The 14361-nt window shown below is 45.3% G+C and overlaps 1 protein-coding gene across 1 annotated transcript in view; it reads right to left on the bottom strand.

The window, feature by feature from the left end:
• The window catches only part of GNAQ (G protein subunit alpha q), a 263208-nt gene extending 249414 nt beyond the window's left edge, over positions 1-13794 (bottom strand). Inside the window, exon 1 of the mRNA XM_037030330.1 lies at positions 12898-13794. Within this exon, the coding sequence (XP_036886225.1) occupies positions 12898-13033 (136 nt within the window). The 5' untranslated portion in view covers positions 13034-13794. The remainder of the gene's footprint in view (positions 1-12897) is intronic.
• Positions 13795-14361: the final 567 nt, after the last annotated feature.

Here is a 14361-nt window from a genome sequence, read left to right as displayed (position 1 = left end):
AAAGTAAATTCAGCAATAGCATACTGCCTGAAGATACATTATACATAAAAGAACATTTTTTTTAATATTATTTATTTATTTATTTATCTTTAGAGGGGAGGGGAAAGGAAGGAGGGAAGGAGAGAAATATCAATGTATGGTTGCCTCTCGTGAGTCCCCTGCTGGGAACTGGCCTGCAACCCAGGCATGTGCCCTAACTGGGAATCGAACCTTGATCGTGTGGTTCACAGGCCTGTGCTCAATCCACTGAGCTACACCAGCCAGGGCAGAACATTTTAATAGAAAAAAATAAATTACATGATCCTGTGATTCAGAACTAGGGATGCTCAATGCCTTAATTAATTCTGGGAAGAATACATTGTAATCTGAGTAGCAATTCACAGAGAAGACCCTGGGGATTTAGAAAAACCCTAGACAAGAATCTCTGTTCCCACAGTCAACATGGCCCGAAGTGGAAAGCCCTAAAGAAAATGTGCTTCTCAAACAACATAACTGGTGATTTTCATGAAAATACATTTGGAGTCAAGATTTCCCTGAAGAACTATTAACGAAGTCCTATGATTTCCTCCATTAAAATGCAACTTTTTGCCAAGAATTGTATAGATAGGGAAAAAGAAATTATTTATCCAAAACTGACCAAGCAATACACAGGTCTGATAACCTCTGTCCTGTAAGATGGAAAATTATGGGGCTCATCATTACAAGAGATGTTAGGTGCCCAACGTTTCTGAGTTACTTCTAATGTGCTCTGGAAAACACCTTAGACAGTGGCCCCACAATAACAGGAGAAGCTAGAATGCGCAGAGGGCATCCCAACCCCCAGGCCTTGAACACATCAGGGGACCTGCATTTCCAGAATCCATGTCTGATCCTTGCTTGGCTCCAAGAGGAGCTACCATTACAGTAATTCACTAGTTCCTGACCCATTAGGAAGTTATTGGGAATAAAAAAAAAAAAGATTGCTTTCAAGTACCCTTTTGTTTCAGTACTCCCTACCTCTGCTCTCAAATTATTCAGAATTATTCAAATTATCCAAAATATATTTGCCTACAGTATGAGTCCAGAAATCATCCTGAGTTAATTCTATCATGAACAAATGTAGCCCATTTTGAATGGTGCTCATAATTGAAAGTACGCTTTAGGGACCCTGAATAATCTGAGGAAAAAGTCCACTCCCTGGGCTTGGATGTGATGGCCTAGAAGGCGAACAGCTCGTAAGAGAACAAATCCGGAAGACAGTGGCCTTCTGCAGCTAAAAATTACTAACTACTTCTAAACAGGCATACCTTGTTTTATTGCACTTCATTTGACTATGCTTCACAGATGTTGCATCTTTTTACAAATGGAAGGTAAGAGCCTCCACCAGCAAAACCCCCCTTATTGCGGTGGCCTGGAACCAAACCTGCAGCATCTCCAAGGTATGCCTGTATTATAACACACACCACCAGCAGGGTATGACTGCACGGGTCAAGAATATCTCATGACACTACTTACCTAATCTCTGTCGTGGGCAACTGAAAGGAGCTCTACTGTAGGAGGGAGGGAGCAGCCAGATGGAAGCAGACTTCCTAGACAAGGGTCTCTCCAGAGACATTCTCATAACCTACCACCAGATAAGCAGAGTTCTCAATCCAGTAAGGGATGCATTTCCATCACTTTAAAAAACTGACAGAAAAAAAAAACCACCACACAGTCACATTGTAAGTTTTCCTTTTCATACATGAGTGGGTTTTTTCACTGCTTGACATAGTACCTGGGCTCGGTGTACCTAACAACCTCCAGGAGCCAAAGAACAGGAAAGTGCCTGCAACAAAACCCCTCCCATACAACTCAGGCTTCTACACTTGCTCATCTCCCAGCCCTCGCTCTGAGAGAGGAAGGAGAGGAAGGGCAGGGTAGATGCGACAATGATAAAGAAATGCGGTAGGGCAGTGGAGCTGACGAGGGGAAGCTGCTTGGCCTGGCTCTTCCTGATCAAGGACACAAGCCAACACACAGGGCACCTCTCCTTCACTCTCCTCTCCTTCCCCCCAGGGCCTAGTGCAGATCCAGCGGCCCCACCCCCCAGAACAGCACTCTGCCCTGCCACGCCCCCCTGGATCCCCCAGGACTCTCCTCTGCCTGTGACTGGTCTCCCCCCGCCCCCCACCCCCGCACCTGTCCAACTCCAAATCTGAAACCAAGGTAAGTGAGCCTGAAGCTGATAAGATAACGAGAAAGCCGTGTGCCAGGAGCAAAGCAGGGGTCAAAGAATGCCAAATGCCTGCCTGGTGCGTCCAGTAGAACTGGGTCTTGTTAACAGTGCAGCTCTTTCAGAAAGAGCAGTGAGTCTAGCTGCTCCTTCTTTGGTCTTCTCCAGAATGCAGACGAGATACAGGAAGTTGCTTTCTTAAAGTTTTCTAACCATGGCCTTGACGACTGAGAACAGTTCAGAGGCCACAGCAAAATAAAATTTATATACATATAGAGATATACAGAGATATATATACACACACACAGATATATTTTCAAACAAAACAGTTCAAATGTTCCTTACTTTATGTTATGTATGTGGTTCAACCTTATGTTTTTCCAGCTTCAATGAAAGGCCCAAGCTGGAAAAACATAAGGTAGGTTATGAAATGGGCACAGTAATAAAAGAACAAATGGACACAAATGGTCCATCCAAGGGTTAATTCCAAATCTTTCCTGGAAGGTCCGGGATAAGGGCCTACTGGCTCCAAGCACGAAGGGTCCCCCAAAGGTGCCCCTGTCAGGGGGTAAGGCACTCCAAGTGCCCAGGCCCGAAAGGCCAACCTGCTCTCACTGAAACTGGCAGAAATAGCAGCCTGGGAAGCAGAGATTCTTGGTAAACAAATGTAAAGCACTGCTTAAAGCCCAATGAAACAAAAACAAAAAGCAGTGGTGAATCTCAGGTAGCTGCCTAGGGCAGAAGAAAACCCGCAGACCTGGGCAGGACCCCACTGGAACGCTGAGCCTCCGGGCCCCCACCTCTGTGCCTCCCAGGATGTTGCCCTTCCTACAGGAAGCAAGAGACCCATGCTGATACGGCAGGAGGCGCTGGATACCCTTCCGTGTGAAAGCAGTGAAACAAACTATCAGCAGCGTGCCAGGCAGGGGGAGGGGCAACTCTGGACAGACTCGCTGATGCCTCCTCCTCACTGGACTTTCCTCACCATCCTTCCACAGGGCCCTGTGAGCTGCCTGAAAGGCACCAAAGTTATTCCCGAAGGAAAAAAGAGGAAAGTGAGGGAGGCTAGGAGGAGAGTCCACCAGCCCTGGCAACACCTCCTTGGACATCCCATCACTTGTGGAGAGGGCCTGGGCTCAGGCCCAGCTTCCAGGGCTGAGTTTGGGCAGAATTTGGCCGAGATGGCCAAAGCTGCAGAGGGGAAGCAGAGAAAGTTCCAAAGTTCAAATGGCCCTTAGATTTGCTCCAATCTCTTCATTCCGCAAGTTTCTACAGAAACAGTAAAGGAACAAGCAAACGAAACACCCTCACATTAGAGGAAGTAGGGCAGGAGACTTAACCACCTTCCAGTTACAAGTCTCAGAAAAAATACACATGCCTAAACCACCATGCAGAGCCAAAAGGAGTATGCAATTGTTTAGCCAAATTAACTTTCACAAAGCCAGTCTTGCCAGTCTCTGTGCACGCTTTACCAATTTTCAAAAATACTCTATCACAACAGTTAGAGTGACAAGAGAGTTAAACACTTAACAACCACCCTGGCGTTCTTTTAAGGGCAAACTAGGAACAAGAATTAAAGTCATCCTGTATTATTAGAACAAGTCACAGGAAATGGGTCAGCTCTTTAGGACGAAAGGAAAACTGCTTTTGCCATCTGCAGAAAAACCATATAATGCAGGAGCTCTGAAAAGCCCAGAGCCTAAAAGATGAATTCACATGGCAAGAAAATATCACTGTATCTCTATCAGCAAAAAAAAAAAAAAAAGAAGAAACCCAAGTCCTAACCAGTGTGGCTGAGTGGGTCGTCCAGAAAGGCAAAAGGTCCCTGGATCCCTGGTCAGAGCACACAACTGAGTTGCTGGTTTGGTCCCAGGTGAGGGCGCCCAGGAGAGGCAACCGATCCATAATTCTCTCTCACATTGATGTTTCTCTCCCTCTTTCTCCCCCCCTTCCCCTCTCTCTAAAAATAAATACATAAAATCTTTAAAAATTAATAAATAAAAGAAAAAATAAATTAAAAGAAACAGAACCACAAACCAGAAAACCTATGCAGACTGACTGGGTATAATAACAAAGGCAAAGGCCCCTGCTGATGTCTTCCTCCCTAACTATCCATATGGAAACATGATTAGATGTAACAAGGCTCTTAAGTCACTGAGATGGGGACTTTTAAACCATCAAATGAGGAACCTGAACTATTACTCAACACAGGCCTTCAGCACTTTCTCCCCGTCTAGCAAATGCGCTGCCACCCTATTTTGAAACCCAGTGGCCCACGACAGTTATCTCGTCCTGGCTCACCGACTCCCCGCTGGTGATCACGAGCAATCGCAAGGCCCCACCCCGTGGTACAGAAAGGAGAATTTTACATTTTATACGATGACAATGCACTTTGTTTTGCGCACCAAAGTGTTGCTAAAGAAAGCTAATCATGTACCAAAAGCACGTTCACAGGTGTCTTTCTTTTTAATGTGTTAAAAGCCCCCGACTTCCCCTGTCACCAGCTCAGCCACATGATGTTGGAAAGAAGCACCAACTGGGAAGTTCCCTAAATCTTAAACAAATGTGCATGCCAGCGAGTCCGAGGAGCCCCTCCTAGCCTTTAAGGAAGCGATGATGAGAGAGTGAATGTGTGGGCAGGATTCACACCGAAGGATTTCTGAGGGGGAGGGGGCTGCAGCAAGTGGAAGACTGAGTAAGGGTGGGTAAGGCACTGAGGCTTCCTCTGCGGAACAACCACTTGGTCGGCTGCAGCTACCGGGAAATAAACCCATGAAAGACCCCGTCATCACCCTGCCGCCTCTTCAGCCGAAGAAAATATAACAAAGAAACAAGAAGAGTAGAAGAGGTGAAAAAAGTCTTTAAAATACAAAAAAAAGCAAAAGAAACATTCTATGTAAATTTTTTTAGCAAGCGATACCATCAAAAAAAGTCAAATTTTGAAAGAGGCAATTAATTCATGATTTTAGTTCACCAAAGGGAAAAACACGAGGCTTTCTCTTAGAAATATACATGAGTGCCTTTCTTAAATATTACTATTCACTTCCTGCAACAGAGCCAAAAAGTCTCACTCTGGCTCTTTTTCTTTAATTTGTGAATCAATTATTGTTCCCACCAATGAGGTGCAGGAACATAAAGGCACTAATAACATTCTAGCTCCTTAACCACTCCACAATGCATTTCACACTTCCTGGAAACAAATATTTTGTTTCTTAAAGTAATCCAATGGCTCACAATCCAAGATTAATTCTGTAATAAAGGTGTGTGGAATTTTCACATTTCAAAGGACCTGGTGTGTGTAACAGTTTTCCATTCAAACTGCTTGATAAATGCTATTGGCTTTTCAACCCAAAACAATGTAAGAATGTTCAAATGAATCATTCTCGCTGGAGAATGAATGAGAAGCAAGCATGGAGACAAAGAATATTTCTATTTCGTCTTTAAAACAGAATCCCTTTCATTGTGCCCCAGGTGGCCCACAGCACAGCAAACAGGAGTGGCAAGTGGAGAACATACAGATAATACCCATTAGAGGAAAGCAAAAAATTTAAATTCACTTCTTTCATCTGCTCTACTTTCTTTTGGGAATCATGCTGCCCACCGGCCCTTGCCCTCCTATACCCTATATAAGACCCAAGTACTGACAACGTAATACCTGTAAATCCAACCACACATTGCGGGACCCTGAGATACAAAGAAACAAGAGCCACTATCATTGCCCACCCTCCACCCCCCACCCCACCATGGAGCTACCAATCCAGTTAGAGAGGCAGGGCAGGTGGTTTCTAAGTTTCTCATAGTTGTAGTTAAAGGGGGAAAAGTACTGTATATGCTCCAAGGAAAAATAAATAAATTTATCAGGAGTAATAATAAATATTAATATCAGGAGTTCAAATTCTTAAGATCATCTGCTTTTCCCCAGCTGTGTAATCCCCGGAAAGCTTCTACAATGGCCTTCAGATTATTTTGTCTTTTTCTTTGTATTAAGCGCCAATAGAAAAGCCCAAGCCAGGAAGGATAATAATACTCAGAAGGACATGTCAGTCCGAGGGGGTCAACTGTGAAACAACAAGAAATGTGACAAGTGCTTGTAGCCTTTCCTGTTGGCAAACAAGAAATAAGGAGTGTCCCATATAGCCTGTGATCTTGAACATACTAAGTGCTTAATATCTGTTCACTTGACCAGCATTCTGTATGTAGCTGTCTTTCTTATGGTACGCCTGGTGTAAAAAAAAGAGGAAATGTTCATTTTCCAATAACTGGCAAGAGTTTGATGAATACATGAATTTGAAATCTCTTCATAACTTTTAAATAACATTCATTTTGTTCTTAAAATTGAACCGTAACGGTTTTTAACAAAATATTCTGCCTTGATTTCTGAAGCCACGGCTAGGCCTAAGGACGGGTCAACTCCAGAGCTGTTTAGGGAATTCGGTTTCTGGTTCTCAGCAGCGCAATATGGATGCTTGCTTTTGTTTGCAAAGTCCAGATTCATGACCACCTAGGATTTATGAACTCATTTCCGACAGCATGTCTAGGTCCTTTTTTTTCCTTTTTACTGCATGAGAAAATCAGGCAGATTTTTACATATCAGTAATGTAACAAATCAAAGGTGATTGTCAAACAACTTCCTATAATTTTATTAGGAACAGCTGTTCACACAAAATACTGTTTGGGTCTGATAATAGCTCCTTCTTTAATGTTACTCCATTCGGCAGAACAAAAGAAAAAAAACATTCACTGTTTACTGCAGTCAGTTATTGCCACGGATTTAATTACCAACAATTACACATTCTACCTTCTATTGCTATTTCACACTTCCCTGGGATTAATTCTGCAAAGATCCTAACATTGCCTTAAAAGCCACGATATAAAAAAGTTTCTTTTTGAAAAATGGCACTGCCCTGCCCCTCAACTAGGAAACTAGATTTTAAATTTGTTGGTACAAATACTTGTGTTCCCCTCAACCCAAAATATAAGAGTCTAGAGGAAACAGATTCCCTCCCCATTTTGGAGGAGAAAGCAAACTTAACCTTCTTAAAATGGCTTCTCTCTCTTCCAAGAAGTACCCTTTCCATTCCCTACTTGCCCTCTACAATAGCCAGTCAACCTTTCCATTAATATCGACAGAACAAATAACATTCCCTTAAAGAAAAATTAATATAAATGCTGGGATAAAACCATCTTTGGAAAAGTGCCTTCATCTCTTTTCAAGGATGAGTTCGCCTGCATCCTGAAGAAAGAATCGGTTTCCTTTTCCCACTAAGTTTAGCAGAGCACAGAGCCTCACAATCTCAACCAAAAACTGTCTCAGGTTTTTAAAAATTCATCTGGAATAAAAATAATAACTACATTTAACAGGCATCTCTAAAAACTGAACATAAGCTATCTCTTATAAAATGCAGCTGGCCTTTTATTTTTTAATGAAAAAAGAACCTATCAAACTTATTTGAAATAAACAAAATGGCTACTAAACCATTCTTCCAGTTCTCTTTTCTAAACATACATAAAAAATAATTGAAAGGATACACATGAGATAATTTCACTGTTCTGTCGGGCTTTAATTTGTGCCAAGGTTCCCATACAAAGAACTACCAAAGGGACTGACAGTCAGTATGGACAGCTCTAGACAATGAATTCACACGGCTCAATGCAAAACCTTATTCTGAAAGGCTTTGTTATAAGTCAATTAGTGATTTGTAGGAGGGATGCTCCTACTTCACTCTTCAGATACAAACTATAAGCATTTTTCCAGAAAAAAAAAAAGGAAGAAAGAAGAGGAAATGAGTCCAAATAAATCCTGACATTTAGAAACATATTCAACATTTGAAAGCTCAAAGAGTAGCAAAAATAAAACCAGTCTGGTCATAAAGCAGCCTCATAAACACCCTATTTTGGCATTTCCAGGGAGATGCTGTTATTAGGGCTGCTGAGAGGGGTGTTTTCATTTTGTGGTTCTGGGTCGCCATCCTAGACAGCCACTAACCTCCAGGTTAATTCGGGCAATCAACATCCTCATTGTCCCTCCAGTGAACTCTATGGAGGGGCAGTGGGGAGGGTGTTTTTAAACAGACCCCGTGTAAATGAACTCTGCATACAGTCTAAACTTGGCAGGGCATTCCCAGGCTTCTATGTCCCTTCTTGTGCTGTACAGTTTTCAATACGTATATGTACATCTCAAATTTAAAATGTTCTACCTTCCTAAAATTCTGTATTCAATAACTGTGGTTCTCCTCATGTCATTGATAAGTAAATCTTAAAAATCTGTTCAGTCACCACCTGTACTCCGACGAGTGTATCCCAGAGAGAAGTGCATGGCAAAAAAGAGATAGGGTTAAACTAGCTTCTCTACACAACACCAGACGTGGAATGGTTTCCTTTTCATTTTTCCTTAAACTTTCATACATAAAGCTTCTCATGACTGGTATTCCCAGATGCACCCAGCGAAGAACTGTAACACACTGGTTTGATACATGATGTTACATTTCACATTAACACTTGCTATCCTGGAGTGCTTTTGTATTCATTTGGTTCAAACAGTTGCACACAATTTTTTTTTAAATCATGAGTTTATCTGCCACAAATTGAAAACATTACATATCCCTGTGTCTCTCTAATTTATTCATTATTTTATGATTTCTATCAGGAGGATCGTAAGTACATTTAGTCATTCAACAAACACTGGGGGCATTCTGTAAGTTAGATACAGTGGTAGAAGCTGGAATTTCACAGTAACTGACAGAGACACAACCCCTACCTTCATAAGCTTCCAGTCTACAATAGACAGAAAATCTATCGTCACACCTGTAATTCACTCAGAAGATGCAGAAGATACATTCTTCCATATAAGAACAACGGCCTAAACTATGCCTGTTTTCAAAAGTTGGAATTCAAGAAATAAATAGGTTTGATAAATCTTCTATTGGGTGATTATGATCTGAAGAGTAAAGATTTCAAAAACATGCAAAATCAGAACAGGTAAATAGGAAAAAATATATTTCTTCAAGAAATCAAAAAAATTTTCAGTATGAACATTTGTGACTAGAATCAGATACTCAAAGCCTCTTCTTTTATGTCAACTTCAAGGCATTGATGCTACTGATCTATAGTGTGACCTATGTGCCACCAATAGAAATATTTAGTTAGTATTAATGGATATTAATCAATTAAACAAAATATAATGTACTTTACACCTAGAAAGTACATAAAACTTCAACCAAATTAAAGTATTATCTTGCATACATGTATAGAACACAAAGTTTTCAAAGATGTCAAAGAAATAAACACTAACAAAAATGAATTTAGAGAATGAATCAGTTAAAGGAAAAAAGAATTCAGAATTAAATATGATATTTTATGGTAGTAAGTTTGAGTTCATTTTTTAAAGATTTTATTTACTTATTTTTAGACAGAAGGGAAGGGAGGGAGAAAACCATCAATGTGTGGTTGCCTCTCCCACAACCCCTGCCAGGGACCCGGGCTGCAACCCAGGCCTGTGCCCTGAGTAAGAACTGAACCGGCAACCCTCTGGTTCACAGGTGGACACTCAATCCACTGAGCCACACCAGCCAGGGCTTAGTTCACTTTTAAGAATAATAAAAAGTCAATATACATAAGTATTGCACAATTTGGAAAACAATGGTATAACTGCTGGATGTGATTCAAAATAGCCCAAATTTTATTGCCGTCCTCTCATGGAGGCAGGTAACCACTATTTTCCCATTCTACAATAATTTCTCCACACTATTCATATATAAAATTAAATAATTATGTGAACAAATGCAAGGGTCTCTGGCCATATAAACCAGTTTCCATTAAAATGGTGTCAGGAATTTTATTTAAATATAAGGGCAAATCCTCAATTTCAATAAGCTAGTTAAAAATACTGGTGACCCTTTAAACTGTAAAATGATACATCTATAACCTCCTTTGGATAAGTATCATTTTTAAAAAATTTTATTTATCTTTAGGGGGGAAGGGAAAGAGAGAGGGAGAGAAGTATCAATGTATGGTTGCCTCTCGTTTGTCCCCTGCTGGGAACTGGCCTGCAACCCAGGCATGTGCCCTGACTGGGAATCGAACCACGGCTGTTTGGTTTGCAGGCCCAAGCTCAATCCACTGAGCTACACCAGCCAGGGCCGGATAGGTATCATTTAAATGAGTGAAGGAATATCAAGACTCATGAAAACAGCAAGTCAGGAATTCCTCTCAAAGGGAACTCCTCCCCAGTACTATCCCTCGTTCAGATCAAGCATCATTTCCCTGTTGGACTGAAAAAATCCTGAAATCAATCATACCCCCATCCACACACACAAACTTACAATTAACATATAGCATTTACTACATTAATAGTGTACATATCATAGAAGTTATGTTATAAAAGCAACACACCTAGGATATGAAGGTGTAGCAAATCTTACATGATGTCTAGGTATAGGTATCATATTTCTAACAGAAAGTTGTATAATTTTTTAACGTACTGATAAATGTAGGTCCTAAATGAAAGTCATATCTTCTACTACTTCTAATTGGCCATATCAGGGGGCTGGGGTAGGGGTGTATCAAACCCTACTCAAGTATCTAATCAGACCAAAAAAAAAATTCTCCACACTACCCCCACATTAGCAGTGAAACTGTTTTACTTTTCTTTCCTATCTCCAAGTTCGCTTTTTAAAACACCGCGTGTTATTAAAATACAGTGTGTAATTAAGCATTCATATATGTGTATTTCCCCCAAAGTCCTCCTAGACGTTAAAACCTAGACCCTCAGTTAGACCCCCTTGGCTCTAACTCAGACCCGCTAGAAGCCCAGAGCTGTTACATTTCAGGCAACAGGCCTGGCCTGAGAGTCCTCAAACGTGGATTCCGAACTAGACAGAACAAGTCAAGACTGTAAACAGGGGAAAAGAGAACAGTTCTTAAGGCTCTCTAACATGCATGATTTTCCCTTAATTCTGCACATAAACACCCTATACATTTTTCTTGCCCTATTTTCTTCCCAACAGTGAGAATTCAGGAAACATTCAACTACATGTTTTCCACCACTTCAAATAGCCCAAGATGAGAAATAAAAATTTAAAAAGATCTTCATTTTCCCATTGCACTTCCCCATCCCTGGCTTCATTTACTAAAGCCCACTCTTATTCAGCGCTTTGCCTTCTGTTCTTTATAAATGTGCACATTTATCTTACCTGGTTTCACTATGAAGACATAAAGCAGGGCATGTGAATTCACCATTTGTAACTATTTGTGATCATTGTGTTTTGTTCCTACTTGTAAATGATTCCGCACACAGGCAGTTCAGTACAAAAGGCAATTGGTTCCCTGAACCAGGAGATGGTATGCTCAAGAAAGAAAATGAATGTTTCCCGAATCCAAATTGACAATACATTATTTTCCCCAGAAATGTATAAGAAACGCATTATACACGCAAATACCCTGGACACAAACACAGGCATTTCTCAGGCCTGTAACTGCAAAGCTGTTCGCTCTTCCTACCACAATGGCTAAGAGTTATGGCTTGCTGGCTTGTATGTGACCACTCATCGCTTATTATGAACATTCTCTCAGAGATAATAATCAATAGAATTTCAAGTTGAGAACCAGCATTGTCTAACTACCTTAGTATTCAGGAAGAATGTTAAACTGTTTTTTTTAGAGATTAAAGAGAAATTTTTACTGTGTATTTCCCATTTTCCTTCTAGCCCAGATTCTAAACATACTGAAATACTGTTCGTTTTAAACAAAAGGTTTTTATTTGTTTCCATGAGAGTAACTGAGAGGCGCACTGGTTTTCAGCAGTAACTATTGTGAATACAGGCCTACATCTGGGTTACCTCATTATACAAAACATGCTGTGGCTGTCAACAACCACACAGCGCAGCGCTCACCTATCCCTCATCCTTATCTGCAAGGAATGATGCAGACAAGAAACACGCCTGTCACCATCCACTGGCCAACAAACTCTTCTGGGGTCCCTCCTTTCGATGATCAGGTGGCTCAAGAACAGCACTTGGGTGACACATTTGGGCTTGCCTCCGTCGTCCCACCCCCCCTCCGGCCAAATACATAAGCCTTCTTTCTCTGGAGAGCCAAACTGGGCTCCCACATCATCATTCCTTGGAGAATCCAGTAGCTATCGAGTCTTTCCACCGTTCCACCATTCCCTCCGGACCCCAGAACACATTGATAATCGTTGCACACAGGCCACCCAGCCGAAAGCCATCCCCCAACACGCCCAGACTCTGCTCGCACCCTTGAGCCACAAACACTCAAACAGCTCCCCACTCCGCCACCCCACGGGACGCCGTGGCCACAACAATGGAAGTTCAACCCCTCTGCTCACCTTTCCCAGTCCCTGGGTCTGCCCCCACCCCACCACCAAGTGTTTTGCCATTCAGCTGATGCACAGCAGATAAAGGCGCACACTGAATGCATGGCCCTCGGGGATACCCAAAGACACAATCCGAGGACCTGGGCAGGGCAGCTGGACTCCCGTGCGCGCGCGCGCGTGTGTACGCGGGCGCGCGCGCCGGACCGGGTGCGGGTAGTGCCCGGGGGCGCGCCTGGGGAGGGTAACGACCAGCCTGGGGCTCCCGGGGGCGGGGGCCGCTGAAGGCAGCGACCCGGGAGCCGGGGCTTGGCAGGTGGGCAGCGCCAAGGCCCGGCGGGATCCTCTGCAGCAGCCGGCCCCGGGCGGTACTCACCAAGCAGCAGCAGCTTAAGCTCCCGGCGGGCGTCCCGCTTGTCCCTTCGGAGCTGCCGCTCGATCTCGTCGTTGATCCGCCGGGCTTCCTTGGCCTCCTCGCTCAGGCAGCACGCCATGATGGACTCCAGAGTCATTCTTCCAAAGTGCCTCCGCTACAGCCCAGCCGGCACCCCTTGCTCACACGCACGCACACACACCCTCCCGCCCTCGCTCCCCCGAGGCAGCGGTGGCCGTAGAGCCCCCGCCGCCCGGGCGTGCGTCCGGGACGAGCTCCGGGAACCTCCGCGGGGGCTGCGGCCAGGGCCGGGGGTGTCAGGAGCGGAAGGTTGAGGCCGCCGGCAAGAACAAGGCGGGCGCGGTAGGCTGGTTCGGGGGGCGCGCAAGGAAAGGCCGCCGTGCCCGGCCTCGCTCAGACGCCCGGGGTTCCTTCCCCGGCAAAGGGCGGCCCGCCTCGCCCCCCGCGCCGCCGCCGCGGCTCCCCTAAGCCCTGCGCCGGACGACGAGAGCACATCCACCGGGGCGTCTCCGTAGAGAGCGGCCGCCGACGGCTCCTTGTGCCCGGCGCGCCCGCTCCTCGCCGCCTCCTGACACGGCTCCTGGGCGCCCTCCGCCCTGCCCGCGTTCACCGCCCGCCGGGAGGCCGCGCGCTCCTCTGCCTCCGCCTCCACCTCCGCCAGGCGCCCACCCCCGGCCCCGAATGCCAGGCGCGGAGCGGCTGCTCAGTGCTCGCCCTCCCCCTCGCCACACACACACATTTTCTTCTTTCTCTGAACTGGAGCACAGATCCGGGAGGGAGAGGGAGGCGGGAGGAGGAGGTGGTGGGAGAGGAGGAGGGAACAGGGAGGCGGTGCCGCCCGGCCCCTCCTGGAAGGCTCTCCTGGGCTCGCAGCCGCAGCGCGCGCCTCCCAGTGCAGCTCTCGCCCAGCCCGCGCTGCTGCCGGCTGGCCCGCCCCCCCGCCGCGGCTCTACGGGCGCCTCCCGCTCCCGCGCCCTCTGCGGGGCCGGCGGGCGCAGCGGTCACGGCCGCCTCCGCAGGGGGCGGGGCTGGGTTGCCCAGGCTCAGCCCGGGCCGCTGCCAACCTGCCGCTGCCCGCCGGGAGTGGTAAAGCGGGAATATGGCGGCTTCTGCTTGCCTTTCAGCCCACCGCCCCGGAACGCGGCCTCCGCCCTCCGGGAGGCAGCGGGATTCGACCCCGCGAGCCCCTCGCACCGCTGCGGTGCGGCTGCCAGAAGGCGGCCGTGGAGCTCGTGTAGCCAGCTTCCGAACAGCGCCGATCTGCTCGCGGAGACACTCCGAAGCCACTTCTATGTTCTTTCCCTTTCCAATTTCTAAAATGCCGTTCGGTTAGAAAGTATCTTGCCCACCTCTGACCCCAGTTCAGTCCTGGAAAATAAGATACACTCCGTTGTGGAGTGCAACTCGGGAAGAGAAGCAATTGTCTTAGGTTGGAATGGGGGGGTG

The sequence above is a fragment of the Sturnira hondurensis genome, unplaced genomic scaffold, assembly GCF_014824575.4.
Source record: "Sturnira hondurensis isolate 20B ecotype Veracruz unplaced genomic scaffold, ASM1482457v3 Scaffold0020642, whole genome shotgun sequence".
In the NCBI taxonomy this organism is placed as follows: domain Eukaryota; kingdom Metazoa; phylum Chordata; class Mammalia; order Chiroptera; family Phyllostomidae; genus Sturnira; species Sturnira hondurensis.
This window is presented reverse-complemented; position numbering and strand designations above follow the sequence as displayed.